General features: G+C 43.2%; 1 protein-coding gene across 7 annotated transcripts in view; it reads left to right on the top strand.

Moving 5' to 3' along the window:
- Positions 1-1,588: 1,588 nt before the first annotated feature.
- Positions 1,589-16,432, top strand: part of HMGXB4 (HMG-box containing 4) — a 38,370-nt gene continuing 23,526 nt past the window's right edge. For 2 of the 7 annotated variants that reach the window (XM_021921479.2, XM_021921478.2), the window contains exons 1-4: positions 1,589-1,697; positions 7,246-7,394; positions 7,965-8,043; positions 8,861-9,816. In XM_021921479.2, the coding sequence (XP_021777171.2) occupies positions 8,929-9,816 (888 nt within the window). In that variant the 5' untranslated portion in view covers positions 1,589-1,697; positions 7,246-7,394; positions 7,965-8,043; positions 8,861-8,928. Of the gene's footprint in view, positions 1,698-2,016; positions 2,190-6,483; positions 6,583-7,245; positions 7,395-7,964; positions 8,044-8,150; positions 8,266-8,860; positions 9,817-16,432 lie in introns of those variants that run through there. The other 5 variants (XM_021921482.2, XM_021921480.1, XM_021921483.1 and 2 more) reach the window with 5 other exon arrangements.

Genomic DNA, 16,432 nt, shown 5'->3' with positions numbered 1-16,432 from the left:
ATCTTGTACTCAGTGCACAGGGGGAGAGAGCATGATAGAGCAAAAAGAGCACTGAACCAAGAGTCCAACAATCTGGCTTTTCATCTTTATCTGATCACTGATTAGCAGTGTGGTCTTAGACAAATCACCTTGCTTCTGTTGGTCTAGTGACTACCTCGTCTTCAAGCACTCACCCAACTCTGCAATGGAAAATCTGCTAGGACAGGGGTTCTTAATTTTTGATGGGGCCTGAGCCCCAGGAAAACACACATTGCGCACATGATTTTACGTTGCATGGGGTTGACAACTCTAGAAGCCAGTCTACATCTCTAACCTCTCTGCTTTACAGTAACACCAGCTTTTGCTTGAGCGCTCCTCCAGTGAGAGGGAGCTCACTTCTCACAAGGAAGCCCATTGTACTATTGAACTGTACAAGAAAAATAAGTTCTTCATATATATATATATATATATATAGAGAGAGAGAGAGAGAGAGAGAGAGAGATGGAGTCTCGCTGTGTCCCCCAGGCTGGAGTGCAGTGGTGCCATCTTGGCTCACTGCAACCTCCGCCTGCCTGGTTCACGTGATTCTCCTGCCTCAGCCTCCCGAGTAGCTGGGATTACAGACATGTGCCATGCACCACCATGCTCGGCTAATTTTTTGTATTTTTAGTACAGACAGGGTTTCACCATATTGGCCAGGCTGGTCTCGAAATCCTGACCTCAAGTGATCCACCCACCTCAGCCTCCCAAAGTGCTGGGATTACAGGCGTGAGCCACCGCCCCTGGCGTTCTTCTTCATATTAAACCAAGTTCTATACACTGTAATTTCTACTCATTGGTCCAAGTTCTCCACGGCAAATCAGAAAACTTGTTTCTCGCCTGTAAATGACATCTCTTCCTCTCTCTCTGAAGACTGTTTCTAACTAAAAAGTGTAGATGATTCGCCATGAAAATTATTTTACTGTACATTGTCACAAAGATAAGTTCTTCCACCTCACCCCTAATATGCCAAATGTTCAAATGTAGATGCTGAAGTCTAAATAAGCACACTGCTATTAATCTGCATAGATTTAGGTTTTGCAAAGAGGAGAACTGCTGTATAAAAATATCTTGAAAGAACTAGCCGGGCGAGGTGGCGGGTGCCTGTAGTCCCAGCTACTCGGGAGGCTGAGGCAGGAGAATGGCGTGAACCCGGGAGGCGGAGCTTGCAGTGAGCTGAGATCTGGCCACTGTACTCCAGCCTGGGCGACAGAGCGAGACTCTGTCTCAAAAAAAAAAAAAAAAAATCCTGAAAGAAAACAGAATAGTATTTTGGGGAAAGCACTGCATTCAGAATCAGAAGACTTGGAGTAATACTCGGTCTCATATTCCAACTACCTGTGTATCCTTGGGCACGTCACTTCTCCCAGCCTGGTTCTCTTCTGCAAAATGCGACAGGAATGCAGTGAGGATCAAGTGAAATAATGTTTGTAAGCTTCTAGCGCAAGGCTGGGAACGTAGCAAATTCTCAATAAATAAATGCCAGCTCCCGCGCTCAGCAAGCTCCGAGTTTTATTCGATGCGCTCGGCGCTCTTGGTCGAGCGGGATTCCCCCTCCGGAGCCCGAGTCTGCGCTCTGGGCTCGACTGAGGCTCCCTGGCCGCTCGCGCTTTTCTCTCCTTCTCCAAGATGGCGGCGATCGGCGGCGCTGAGGCGGGATCCGGGCGAGCCGAGTGAAGGTAGCGGCGAGCGGAGACCCCAGGAGACCGGGTTGGGCCCCCACCCTGAGGCGGCAGCAGCCCCGTCCCGCCGCCACCTGCCGCCCTGGGCCCGCGACACCACCTCTGGGGTGCCCCAGGCCCGTCGCGGCCTACCCCAGGGGCCGAGCCGGGGACTGGAGTAGCGGCCGCAGCCGCCCCCAGGAAGGGGCTGGAGCGGGCAGAAGGAGGAGGGCGGGCGGGAGCTGTTCAAACGGGGAAGGCGGGAAAGCTGCGGGGCCGGGAGGGGGCGTGCGGCCGCCCCGGGGGCCTGCGGACCCGGGCCGCCCCTCCCCCTGCCCGGGCCGTCTCCGCCCTCGGGGGCGCCGTAAGGCCGCCGGGGACGCGGGAACCCGGGTCCAGGTCGAGCTGTGCGGCTCGGAACCCGCGATGCGGGGGTCCCTCGGGCTGTCAGGGGGAAAGCGCTCGTGGCTGTGGCCACGGGAGGGCTGGGGCCGCGGCTGGCAGGAGAAGGTACGAGGAGTTTTCTTCTTTTCCTCTTCATAGAGCTTTGTTGAACTAGCTGTTGCCGCAGAACTGCCGGGAGAATCCCACTCGTTTGCCGTGGGGACCACAAAAATGGTGGTCCTGGGGGCAGTTTGTGGAAATCACCGGGTATTGTGTGTATTCTTTGCGTGCAACCCGGCTTGGCCATGCCTTCGTGGTGGGAGCCTTCTCCGTGGAGGCCCATTTTCCCTCCACCAACTACTACTTGTAGATTCACTTTATAGCGTGCAAAAGCGGAGAAACATCTCTGTCCCCTCTTGCTGAGGGCTAAGCTGGTGGCTGATTATATTTCCTCCTAATAGAACAAATTAAAAAAACTGAATCCCAAATAAAGCCTGTTGATTGGACAAGGCTTGTCAAAATTTCTATCGCTGGTCTTAGGGAATGTGTGTTGTCAGCCAATCTGTGCGGTGGTCGTGGTTCCGCTTAATTGCACTGCAATGAGAGGATTCCATCCCCATCCCAGACTGTCGGGATCTCTGCAGCTTCCAGAGCTGGCAGGGGCTGGGAGTGCTGCCTAGGTAGGTCCCTGGAGAAGGGAGTGGCAAGAGGATTCGTAGTCACTGTGTTCGGAGATTGGAGGAAACCTGGACGAAGATGAGAAGGCATCACTTGCCTGTATCCTAGAAGTAACAAGAAAATTTCCGAAATTGCCAACCGGCGGATGTGCCTCTTCCTTTACCTGCACTGACTGGCATTTTGAGTTATTGAAAGGAGTGTTGGAAGAAGAGAACGCAGAATCTTGGACCTGGCTCTCATCCTGGAACAGACCTGGATTTCAGAATTTCTCTTAGTGCCCGTTTGCGGGACTCACTTTGTTTCCTTTTTTTCAATGCTCATTTACATTATGGGGTGAAGAAGCTTGTTGAGTGCGGGAGCTCAAGTTACCTCAAAAAAACAAACATCTGAAACCTTTTTTTTAGTATAATTTGAAGTTGCCAAATAACAAAGTACTATATGTGAGGATTTTTTCCCTCCTAAATACTTTGGTCATCCCAAAGGCCTATGCCTGAACATAACTTGTATACTTGTCTACAAGAGAAAGAGCAACTCTGCCGCCTCCTTTTCATATCCTAAAGAAAAGTCCCCGAAGAGCCATTAACGATTTGTGCATTTCATAAGTATACATTTTTATGGTACCAGTTTTTTACTTGTATCAACAGTATGAAATAATGAACTTACGTTGTCATATCTTGGCACACTGAGACAAACAAAATTATTCCTGCCTCTTGGGAGTTGATAACATTGAATTTTATAAACTCCCAAATTATTGACTTGAGAATGGGTTAACACCTGTTTCACATTTGCCAACATGTAATGTAATTATGACCTCCCTTTTCTAATGTGAAAATCAAACCTAGTATTTTTCATTTTCTTTAATCCTCACAATCTACTCTCTACCCCTGGACTCTGAATTTTCACAGATCGTATTCAAGACCTGGAAGGAATACCAGGGGTTCGTCTGATCTTATATAAATGTTGCCTGAACTCTGCCTTTCTTTCACACTGTTGCTTGAGATTTATCTGGTATCTTTCTTCTATGAGTCAGCAACCAAAACTAAACCCTGAGCTGCAATAATATCCTGATTTTAAAGAATGTAGAAATTCAAGGCCCATGATCTTTCCAAGCTGTGAGTGATAACAGTCCGTTGTGTTTAATTTTAGTTTTCCAACCTCTTGGCTGCCCCAGTTCTTTAGTGAATTGGACTTGTCTTCAGGCCTCATTCCTTTTTTTTCTTCAGGTTATTTAATCCAGTAAATTATAAAGTGCTCTTCAGTGTTTTAAAGAAAATGTAAACAGTGGCAGACCTAATCTAATATGTAATGCTAACACATTTTCTGTGTTGGCCTGTGCCTCTGAGAAGCAGTTCCTAATTTTCTATTCCCTTTCACACAACTTTTTAATCCACAAGTTTTTTAAAGCAGCCAGTAACAAGACCACTATTCAGTCATCTTCTTTCTTTCTGTTTTCAGAGGTACTTATTTCTGTTCTGTTAAGTTGCCCAACTCTGTTTTATGTTGATTTTGATGTTACCAAAGGGAAGGCCTGTTTGTAAGTCTCAGGACCAGCCTCTGCTTACATTTACAAGTGCATTTTGTTGTTGACAAAACATTGATGACTGTATTTATGACATGGAATATTTAAGTTTTTTGCCATTATTTCTTAAATATTCTTTGCCAAAATTCATGCATGAAAATTCATGCACGGAAAGTGTTTAATTTGAGGTCTCCAGTGGTTCTTGGCATTATCAGCCTATGAAAACCAATATAATCTGTATATTTTTTTTATACACTCAGTATTTTAGTGCCTTTGAGAGGATATGCTGTTTTCAAATAAATGGATATAATTCCCTATATTTCCCTTCTCCTACCTGCACCCTTTTTGGAGTCAGCACCACTTGGGTGGAAAGGGGAGGACAGTAGTTTCCACTGAGAAACTTTCATCCTTAAATGCTGGAACATGAAAAGCTGGCTACATTATGTATCTTGCCTCCTCACATTTTTATCTGAGGCCTGACCTTATGTCCCCTTCATTTCCTGTGAAAAGGCCTTTCGAACAGGCAGTTCTCCAGTTTATCTTTAAAACAATCCAGTTAATGTAGTTTCATTACTCTAGCTTCTGTTACTTTGACCAAATCCATTCTTTATTTCACTTCTCAGAGAAGTGAAGAAATGCTTTTTTATGTTTCTTTTCTTATAAATCATTCTTCGTAATGCTTCATTTTCCTATTCAGGCCTACCTGTACATTGTATTTTATCTGATTTGTGCAAGTAAGTCTTTTTAATGTAACTTATGAAAGCTTCCCTTGTTAATCAAATTCATCTTTTCTTTCACAAAAGTTCCATGCTTCAGTATTGTCCACAGCTGCCTGAAGGAATTAGTAATATGTCATTTAAGTGTCCTTCAGTATTTCTAAATCCCCTTATAATAATGAAGGTCAAATTAAATTTAAATAAATGATCAATTAGATTAACTTTGTAAGCATCTGACTTAATTGGATGAGAACATTGCCAAAATATTTAATATGTAATTTTAAATTTCCTGAAGGACTTGTGACATTACTTGTTCTTAAAACTTTTAAAGAACTTTACCTTGGCTGGGCGCAATGGCTCACACCTGTAATCCCAGCACTTTGGGAGGCTGAGGCGGGTGGATCATGAGGTCAAGAGTTCAAGACCAGCCTGGCCAAGATGATGAAACCCCATCTCTACTAAAAATACATAAATTAGCCGGGCGTGGTGGCAGGTGCTTGTAATCCCAGCTACTGGGGAGGCTGAGGCAGGAGAATCACTTGAACCTGGGAGGCAGAAGTTGCAGTGTGCCGAAACTGCCACTGCACTCCAGCCTGGGCAACAGAGCAAGACTGTCTCAAAAAAAAAAAAGAAAAACAAAAAAACTTCAGTGCATTTTATAGCATTGTTATCTTCAAAGTCAAAATGGACATATAAACTCAAATGCCAAAAAAAGATTGTAAAAATTCAATAAAACTCAATACAATATCTAGAACATTTAAATTATAGCAATTCTTATTAGTGAAGATCTTATCAATCATAAAAGTTTTATGACCAGTGGACAAATGATAAATATCTCCCTATTTTCACCTAGCCTTTAAGAAAGCTTTGGTGGTGGTGACAGCTGTCCCATGGTCAACTGATGTAAGGAGTGTACCTGCTTTTACAATTACATAAATTTGAACAAATTCATGTAACGCCCCCTCCAAAATGCAAAAGAAATTATGCTCTAAAGATATTTAATATTCCTATACAGTTAATCATTTCTGTTTAAATTACAATGCAATAGATGTTACCAGTTCACCAATCCAGTTGGTAGGATTTTATGGTCTTCAAATGTTTGGTGTGATCTGTCTTCTCTGCATCTTGCTTTACCTGTGTATTTTATAACCATGATTGAACCTATCCCTCTAACTTAATGTTGGTTTCTACCCTGTCTCAGTGTTGTCAGTCCTGTTGGCATTTCAGAAATTCTCATTAATTTTGAAAATATTTTTTGTATTGGAGGTATTTTATATACTTCCCCAAATGACAACTTTAATTCATGACTGAAATCTAATTAAGCCTAGTGTACTTCCTGCAGTATCAGCCCCACTATATTTACAAAGAGAATGAGGAGGTGACAAGACACTCCTTTATTTCTTGCTGCCCTTCCAGTCGGCCCTTGGATCACTACACATTTCCATCTGGAAGGTTGCTTCTCCTCTGATTTCGCATTACAGGAGGGTTTTCCTTCTTTGTTTCTCAGACCTGGTCCTGTAGACGGGAAGGAGCCTGGACACAGTGACACATTCTCAAAGGCCCTGCAGGACCACCATGGCTTATGATGACTCCGTGAAGAAAGAAGGTATGACCCCATAATCTGAGAAGCATTCCAAAGGGGGTATCCTCTTCAATCCTTGCAGCCCATGGATATAGAGACCAGGACTGGGCACCACAGCCTGGACTCCCAAGTGATGGTCTAGAGCACTGTTATGACACTCAGCCTCCACGCCATCCCCAGACTGGGCCCATGGAAACGAAAACCAGGACAGGGGTTCCAACACGAGAGTCTGAAATATGAGTCTCTTAGTTTATTGGGGTGATCCCCTGCAGCACTCTTGGTCCTTGCCAGCTCCAGTGTGCAGGAGTCTGGGGATAGGAATCACGTCCTGGACTCCCACAGAGAGCAGCACAGCACATGAATCATGAATCCTTATTCTTTTCAGCCTTTCGTCTGCAAGTCTGTGTCCACCTACCAAATCACAACTAAGAAATCATATCTGAGGTTGCACATGGGGCCTTTGCATAGCGTGGAAACATTGTTTCTTCAGGTTTGATTCTTGTATTTGCAGCCAGGTCATCAAGAAATACTCTGTTCCCCTGGGTCTAGCCCTGTATTTCAGTGGACTTGATTGAAACATTGTTTTAATTTGGAAATAGAGGAACTGTTGCATTACCTGCATGGTGATTTGGTCGTTACTTACTTGACTTTCTCATTTCCTTTCCCAAATAAACCTGTGCTTCTCAGATTGTTTTGATGGTGATCATACCTTTGAGGACATAGGACTTGCAGCTGGCCGAAGCCAAAGAGAGAAAAAACGTTCTTACAAAGATTTTTTAAGGGAAGAGGAAGAAATTGCTGCTCAGGTCAGGAATTCTTCCAAGAAGAAGTTGAAGGTAAGTCCTAAAAATTTAAATTAGGAAAGTCTTAAACTACTCTTTTTTTTTTTTTTTTTTTTTCCTGATGCAGAGGTTTTTTTTACTCTTGTGGCCCAGGCTGGAGTGCAGTGGCGTGATCTCTGCTCACTGCAACCTCCACCTTCCGGGTTCAAGCGATTCTCTTGCCTCAGCCTCCCGAGTCGCTGGGATTAACAGGTTCCTGCCACCAAGCCCGGCCAATTTTTGTATTTTATTAGAGACAGGGTTTCACCATGTTGGCCAGGCAGCTCTCAAACTCCTGACCTCAAATGATCCACCTGCCTCGGCCTCCCAAAGTGCTGGGATTACAGGCCTGAGCCACTGCACCAGGAAAGTCTTAAACTACTTCTTACCATATTCCCTAATATTTGAAGAAGGAAGTGTTTTTTAATAACTTTAGAAAAGAAAAATAAAATGTTGTGCGCATCTGTTTTTATTATTTCTTGTGCTTTGTTTCCCAAAGTCAGAAATCATCAAAGACAAGAGTGGTTCCAAACTGCATTTGCCTCATCATCTTATTATTGGTCAATTCTTCTTCTTTAATTATAGGATAGCGAACTTTACTTCTTGGGGACGGACACACACAAGAAGAAGAGGAAGCACTCCTCTGATGATTACTACTATGGAGGTGAGGATGGGAATGGGCAACAGGTGGGATAAACACATCGCTGGTTCTTGGAGTCGGGGTAGGGGAAAGGGATCCAGATGTTGCTGACTCAGTGGCCTATTTAACAGGACAGTGGTTCTTGTTCTGAGTGCCGATAAACCAGTGTGAAGGAGGAGAGAGGTGGAGGGCTGGTATTTTGGAGGATTCAGCATAGAAGAACAGTCTGCATTTGTGATACACCAGGTACCAGGTTCCTTCTCCCCCCAATCATCCACTTATCTTGTGCCCATTGTTATCTAGCATCCCTTTTGCCATATGTAGTCCTCTGGCCTGCACCTGTGGGTCACTTCTCAACCAGTGTATATCCACTCACAGAACCAGTTTTCTTAGCTGTGTTATGCACATAGCTGACAAAACTCAACTTTTCCGAGAATGGGTTTGTCCTGAACACAGAAACAAATGATACTCTGTCTGCACTCTGAATTGTTAACTTCCCATAATCCCACAGCTATAGTTGTTCTTCTGAATTGTTAACTTCCCATAATCCCACAGCTATAGTCAATTCTTCTGGGTATGTGCTCTTTGGTTGCTTCTGAAGACTCAATGAAGAGAAACAACTTTAGTGGCAAGAACTGTGTCCAGGGTCAGAGGCAGAATCTACCAAGCCAAGAAGCACGAGGGCATCATTTCTTAATGTTAGGAATCAGTTAAAGGGTCTCCCTTCAGATCATTCCTGTTAGCCTCTTTCTCATGTTAGCTAGGTGCTTTTGATGAGAGAGGAAGCTTGTTAGAAGTTGCTTCCTATCATATTGACAGTACATCTCCTGATTATTTCTAGACATTTCGTCTTTGGAATCGTCACAGAAGAAAAAGAAAAAGTCCAGCCCACAGTCTACCGATACAGCTATGGACCTGTTGAAAGCTATCACTTCCCCACTGGCAGCAGGCTCCAAGCCCTCCAAAAAGACTGGGGAGAAATCCTCTGGCTCTTCAAGCCATTCGGAGAGTAAAAAGGAGCACCACAGGAAGAAAGTCAGTGGAAGCAGTGGGGAACTACCCCTGGAGGATGGTGCCTCCCACAAATCCAAAAAAATGAAACCTCTGTATGTGAACACAGAGACACTGACCCTTCGGGAGCCTGATGGTTTGAAAATGAAACTTATTCTCTCACCAAAGGAGAAGGGAAGCAGCTCTGTTGATGAGGAGTCTTTTCAGTATCCCTCTCAACAAGCAACTGTGAAAAAATCCTCAAAGAAATCAGCTCGGGATGAGCAGGGTGCTTTACTCCTAGGACATGAGTTACAGAGCTTTCTGAAAACAGCCCGGAAAAAGCACAAGTCATCCTCAGACCCACATTCATCTCCTGGCCCTGAAGGCTGTGGGTCTGATGCCTCCCAGTTCCCAGAGTCCCACAGTGGTAACCTTGATCTTTCAGGGCTTGAACCTATTCTGGTAGAATCGGACTCATCCTCTGGTGGGGAACTAGAGGCTGGGGAGTTAGTGATAGATGATTCTTACCGGGAAATCAAGAAGAAAAAGAAGTCAAAGAAGAGCAAAAAGAAGAAAGACAAGGAGAAGCATAAAGAGAAGCGACACTCCAAATCCAAGAGAAGTTCAGGACTTTCTGCTCTGCCAGTGGGAGAGGTCACAGTGACATCTGGCCCTCCTCCCAGCATCCCATACGCTGGAGCAGCAGCACCTCCCCTGCCACTTCCTGGCCTCCACACAGATGGGCATAGTGAGAAAAAAAAGAAAAAAGAAGAGAAGGACAGAGAGAGAGAGAGAGGAGAAAAGGTAAAGCATCTTTTAAGTGTGGTGGGGATAAGAGATGAAGCAGGTTCTTCCTGGATAGTCAGTGGACTTTTAAGTTAAGCAGTTGAGGTAAACCACTGAGAATTAAGCACATTTGGGGGATATGTTGGAATGATATAAAGTATAAAATATTACCAGTGGCCCAGTCTGTCTGATACAAAAATAGGAGCAATCTTTTTTTTCTTTTATTTATTTATTTTTTTTGAGATGGAATCTCTCTCTGTTGCCCAGGCTGGAGTGCAGTGGTGCAATCTGGGCTCACTGCAACCTCCTCCTCCCAGGTTCACGCCTCACCCTCCCAAGGAGCTGAAATTACAGGCACCCACCACCACACCTGACTAATTTTTTTTTTCTTTTTTTTCTTCGTATTTTTAGTAGAGACGAGGTTTCACCATGTTGGCCAGGCTGGTCTCAAACTCCTGACCTCAAGTGATCCGCCCACCTCCGCCTCCCAAAGTGCTAGGATTACAGGCATGAGCCACCATGCCCAGCCTAGGGTTTCTTAATAGAGTTATTCTCCCATTGTGCCAGGAATAGGTTTAGTTACACTGTGGCTTAGTCCAACTAGTTCTTAGAATTCATAGAAGGAGCTAAACCCAGTTTCTTTCACTTAGCATCACTGTCTGCTTAGGGCAGTTGGGAGATGTCAAAAGGTGTTCTTTGAGTTCATTTTGAAAAATAGACTATCAAAATTGGTAGAACACTGAGCAATCAAGTTAACAGAATAGCTAATGACTTTCCACCAGCTGGTGTTGGCTACTTTCTGGTATTCTTTTCAGTGTCGAATGTATGTTCTTTTACTGTCTGAGTGCTTACTGTATGCCAAGCTCAATGCTGTAGATAGTATCAGGAAGTAAAAAAACAAGCAGGACATAGTTGACTTTAGGGAGCTCACTGCTGATTAGAGTGATAGGAATGATAAATCAGTCACCTTGGTTTGATTTCTTTCCTCACAATTCAACAATTTCTAGCAGTGAACTTTAGGGTCTCGTAACTATGTCATTAAAGGTTTCTTTTTTTATTTATAGTTCTGCAAAATGCAGTGTGAAATAAAATCTGGAAGAAAAGCTACTAAGAACGAGAAAATCAAATGTATTAAGAATCTGGGGCTGGATGTGGTGGCTCACGCCTATAATCCCAGCACTTTGGGAGGCTGAGGCAGGTGGATCACTTGAGCCCAAGAGTTCGGGACCAGCCTGGGCAACATAGCGAAACCCAGTCTCTATAAAAAAAAATACAAAAATTAGCCTGGTGTGGGGGTGCACATGTATAGTCCCAGCTACTCAGGAGATTGAGGTGAGAGGATTGTTTAAGCCCGAGAGGTGGAGGCTACAGTGAGCTATAATCTTGCCACTGCAACTCCAGCCTGGACAACAGAGTGAGACTCCCTGTCTCAAAAAAAAGAATCTGGGAATGGGAATTCTCTGCTGTAAAGGTTGCCTTTTAAGAAAGTCTGTTTATATCTATCTGTTTATGTCTCTCTATAGATCTATGTCTGTTTATATCTATTGGTATGTATATACATATATATATACACGTATCTGTTTATATCTGTCTCAAAAAAAAACAGGACTCTACGACTGAGCCAGGAATCAGTGTGAACATAAAGACCTGGATATTCCAATACTAAGTCAGGTGTTATTCAGTTGTTTATTTGAAAATTGCTTTATGAAATAAACACTATGTGTTCTTTATAAGATTCTGTTTATCCTAAGAATTTCCAGTCTAGTGACGTGATAATGCCATGAACTAATCATCCAATGCTGAATGTCGGAGCACAGGGTAGTCAGGGAAAGCTTGAAGAAGGAAAAGGTTTCAGTGGAAGTGGACACATGGAGGCAGAGAGATGTTCAGGAAGCAGCAGAGTAAAATAACTCTACCTGTGCAATTCCAGCTGCCTGGTAAATATTTCTACTCGAATGCCTTGGGTACCTCAAACCCTTATGTCACTAATGGACATAACTTACCTACATCTTCTGTATTGCCAGTATCCCGCCAGTCAACCCAAACTCAAAACTGAATGCTTATCGCTTTTCTCAACATTTTATTATGAAATTTTTCAAACAAAAAGGATTAAAAGAATTGTATAATGAAAACTGCATATTCTCCACCAGGAGTTTACAGTTAATATTTTCTTTTTGCTTTATCATATATCTGCCCATCTTTTCATCCAGCAGTCCATGTTATCTTTCTTAATGTATTTCAAAGTGAATTGCAGGTAACATACACTTCACCCCTAAACACTTCAGCTTACATATCATTAACCTGAGTTTAATATTTGTTTTCAGGAATTTGTAAATATGAAATTTACATATAGGGAGGCTGAGGCAGGAGAATAGCTTGAACCCGGGAGGCAGGTGCTGCAGTGAGCCAAGATCACGCCACTGCACTCCAGCCTGGGCGACAGCGCAAGACTCGGTCTCAAAAACATAAAGATAAAATTTACATATGGTGAAATGCATAGATATTGAGTATATAGTGAGTTTTGATAGATGCACTCACCTGTGTGGTGAAGCCTCTATCAAGATACAGATATAACCATCATCCCAGAGAACTCTCTCATACCCCTCTCCAATCCATCCCCAATCCCAGAGCTGACAACTGTTTGGATTTTTTCCAGTCTCATGGTTCACTTTTACATTTCCCCCTTCCCTGCTCCCTTCCAACTATTTCTGCACAAATATTAAGCTTGATGGTCTTCCTTCTTAATATCTTTCAAGCCTTTAACTCCTCCATTACCACTGCCACTGTCTTAGGCCTCATTCCTTTCTAAACTTACTGTAATAAGTGGCCTTGTTTTGTTTTTTTATTCTTCTACCGTGCAGTTAATCTCACACATTGATGCCAGAGTAATCTTAATCTTAAGTAGCACCTTGATGATGGCAGTCCTGTGTTCTGCATCTTCAGTGAATTCTTACTGCTTTTATGGTAGACTCTAAGCTCCAAGAGGACCAGGACCACGTCTGTCTTGCTATCCCTAGTGTTTAACCTGCCATCTGGCCTATTGTAGACAGTCGGTAAATACTTGTCAAAGGAGTAAATATCAGGTAAGTTCAAACCTTGGCCAAGCATTCATTAAGTGTCTGGATTTAGCCTAATCCTCCCTTTTCAGCTTTACCTCTCATTAGTCTATTGTACATACACTGGTGGAAATCAGACTTGTTTCCCATACATTCTTATCTCTATTCCTTTGCTCATTTTTTACAGTGACCTTCCTCTTCTTACATATTGAAGCTCTGCCCTCTTTGCAAGACCTAATCAAATGCCACCTCTTCTAAGACATCCTGAACACCCCCCGTTAGAGTTAACATCTAAACTCCCATATTACCTTGCTGTCTTATTGCACTTATTTTCTTCCTTGTATTGATTGGCATTATCTTTGTACATATTCTCTTTCCCTTACTAAAGACTATAAGGGAAGACTGGTTCTTAGAATTCATAGAAGGAGCTGGTGCAGTGGCTCACACCTGTAATCCCAGCAGTTTGGGAAGCGGAGGCAGGTAGATCACTTGAGGTCAGGAGTTCGAGACCAGCCTGGCCAACATGGTGAAACCTCATTTCTACTAAAAATACAAAAATTAGCTGGGTGTGGTGGCATGCGCCTGTAATTTCAGCTGCTCTGGAGGCAGAGGCAGGAGAATTGCTTGAACTTGGGAGGCGGAGGCTGCAGTGAGCTAAGATTGTGCCACTGTACTCCAGCCTGGGTGACGGAGTGAGACTCCATCTCAAACAAAATAGAATTCATAGAAGGGGCTACACCCAATTTCTTTAACTTCTCAGCACTGTCTGCTTGGGGCAGAACATAAGCTCCTTTACCACCTTATAGTATTTTCAACTCCTCAATGTCCTTAGTAAGCACTTTGTAAGTATATGTCAAATGAGTGAATATGTGGATGAAAACACAGTACTGAAAAGGTAGGTCAGGAGCAAATTGTAGAGAATCTTAAATGCCAAAGTAAAGGACTTGACAGCGGGCAGTGTAGGGTTTATAAGCAAGGTTTAGTTATGATCTAAATGATAAGAATAAAATGATAGAATTGTACAAGGTGGATTAGACTAGGGAGAGACTAATAACCAAGAGAGTTATTATAGTCCAGAAGGTTAGTAATAAAAACCTAAGAGACAGGAGGATCGCTTGAGTCCAAGAGTTCAAGACTGGCCTGGGCAATCTAGCAAGATCCAGGTGTGGTGACGTGTGACTGGAGTCCCAGCTACTCCTGAGGTGGAAGTGGGAGGATCAGTTGAACCCAGAAGTTCCAAGCTTCTGTGAGTTTTGATTGTGCCACTGCACTCTAACCTGGTTGACAGAGCAAGACCCTGTCTCTTTAAAAAAGAATTTTTTAAAAAAAAGCTTGAGAGAAATAAAATTGAAGAGATCGATTCAGGAGAGACTCTGAAGGAAAAATTGATAAGATCTACCTAGAGCAGGGGTCCCCAATCCCCAGACCACAGACCAGTAGCCATACATAGCCTGTTAGGAACCAGGCCACGTAGCAGGAGGTGAGCGGCGGACAAGCCATAGAAGCTTCATCTGTATTTACAGCCACTCCCGTCACTCACATTACTGCCTGAACTCCACCTCCTGTCAGATCAGCAGGAGCATTCGATTCTCATAGGAGCACAAACCCTGTCATGCTCTACCCTGTCGCAAACCCCAAAAGGCTCCTTAGGAGAATCTAATGCCTGATGATCTGTCACTGTCTCCCATCACCCCCAGATGGGACCATCTATTTGGAGGAAAACAAGCTCAGGGCTCCCACCGATTCTACGTGATGGTAAGTTGTATAATTATTTCATTGTATGTTACAATGTAATAATAATAGAAATAAAGTGCATAATGTAATGCACTTGAATCATCCTAAACTCCACCCCTGCCCCTGCCCCTGCCCCTGCCCCAGGTCCATGGAAAAATTGTTTTCCATGAAACCGGGCCCTGGTGCCAGAAAGGCTGGAGACTGCTAACCTAGTGGGCTTGTATCTGGGAAGCCAGAAATATAAATGAGTCTAAGAAATATCTCTTCAGCTTTGAACCTAGATACGTTGGAAAAATAATAAGCTCTTCAAAGTTAAGGACTTACTTATCTATAATTTGCCCATGTGGCTAGCAGTTGCTAGTGAAAAATGAATTTTAGTTTATAGCAAAAACCTTATTAAGAGTTAATATTTGATTGTGGCTGTCCAAAAAATCTGAAGTAGTCATAATCTGAATTTAATCATTTATTTGTCCAACAAATATTTGTAGTGTATACACTGCGGTTTTTAAACCTGATTTATGCATAAAAATTCCTGTAAAGCTTTTTAAAAATATATTTTCCTGGGTTGTGTTTCAGTGTAGAAAAGAACTATATAAAAGTCAGGGACAGGCAGGCACAATGGCATGCACCTGTAATCCCAGCTACTTGGGAGGCTGAGGTGGGAGGATCACCTGAGCCCAAGAGTTTGAGACCAACCTAGGTGATACAGCAAGACTCTAGCTCTTAATTTTTTTTTTTTTTTTTTTTTAATTAACCAGGCACAGTGGCAAACACCTGAGTTTCAGCTACTTAGGAGGGGGAGGCAGGAGGATTACTTGAACCCAGGAGTTCACAGCTAGCTGGGCAATATGACAAGACTCTGTCTCAAAAAAATAAATAAAAAGTCAGGGACAAAGTTCACCCAGAGATAGAAAAGAATGATTTAGGAGCAGTGTTTCTTCAGCCTATAGTGAGCAGAGACTGGAGAAACAACTGTTAGAAATGCCACAGGCCTCTGTGGGCCCCTTCTACCTTCGATTCTAGGACCAGGACTCTAATAAAAAATAGAGAAGGTGAGAAGAATAGCTGGTTTTGGGAGAAGATAAGTTACATTTAGATCAGGAGATTCAGCATAGCTAAGTGGTTGAGAGCATAGGCGTGGAGCCCACCTGAGTCCAGTTCCTGGCTCTATTTGACCACTTAGAAACAATGTGATGTTGGATAAGTTACAGAACAACTCTAAGTTGAGGATAATAACATACTTACCTCCTAGGGTTGTGAGGATTAAATGAGGCAATACATGCAAAAATGTTTAGGATCTGGGTGTGCCAAGGTGCTCTGGGATGCCACATCAAACTCACCAGGATAATGCTTGATATTTTAAATACATTTTGAGACACACAGCAATACTTGACATCTCTCAGATACCTTATGAACTACTAGTTCAAAGTAATTCCCAGTTTCAACGAGGTATGTTACATTCTTTTCAGTAGTGCCCTATCTTTTCAAAGCCAAATGTGTGTGCTCTAGAGGTAAAAAGCAACTACCACATTGAAAACCCACATAAGCACTGTGAACCAAGAACATTGGAGAACTTTGTCTTTGCACAATGCTCAGCACATTAGTGAGCCTTCAGTAAATACTATAATCATCTCAGTGGCAATGGAAGTTCAAGACCTAGAATTTGGCTGGAACTTGGGTGAGAAATTGAGTGTTCGTGTATGATAAATGAAATAGGTAAATGGATAAGAGGAAATTGAGCTCACAGCAGAATTTTATAGAACAGCTATGTTGGAGGAGAAACACAGAAGGGAGGAGAAAGACAGCTTCAAGAGTAGACTGATCTCATGCCAGAGAGGCCAAGG

The sequence above is a fragment of the Papio anubis genome, chromosome 16 (assembly GCF_008728515.1).
Source record: "Papio anubis isolate 15944 chromosome 16, Panubis1.0, whole genome shotgun sequence".
In the NCBI taxonomy this organism is placed as follows: Eukaryota; Metazoa; Chordata; class Mammalia; order Primates; family Cercopithecidae; genus Papio; species Papio anubis.
This window is presented reverse-complemented; position numbering and strand designations above follow the sequence as displayed.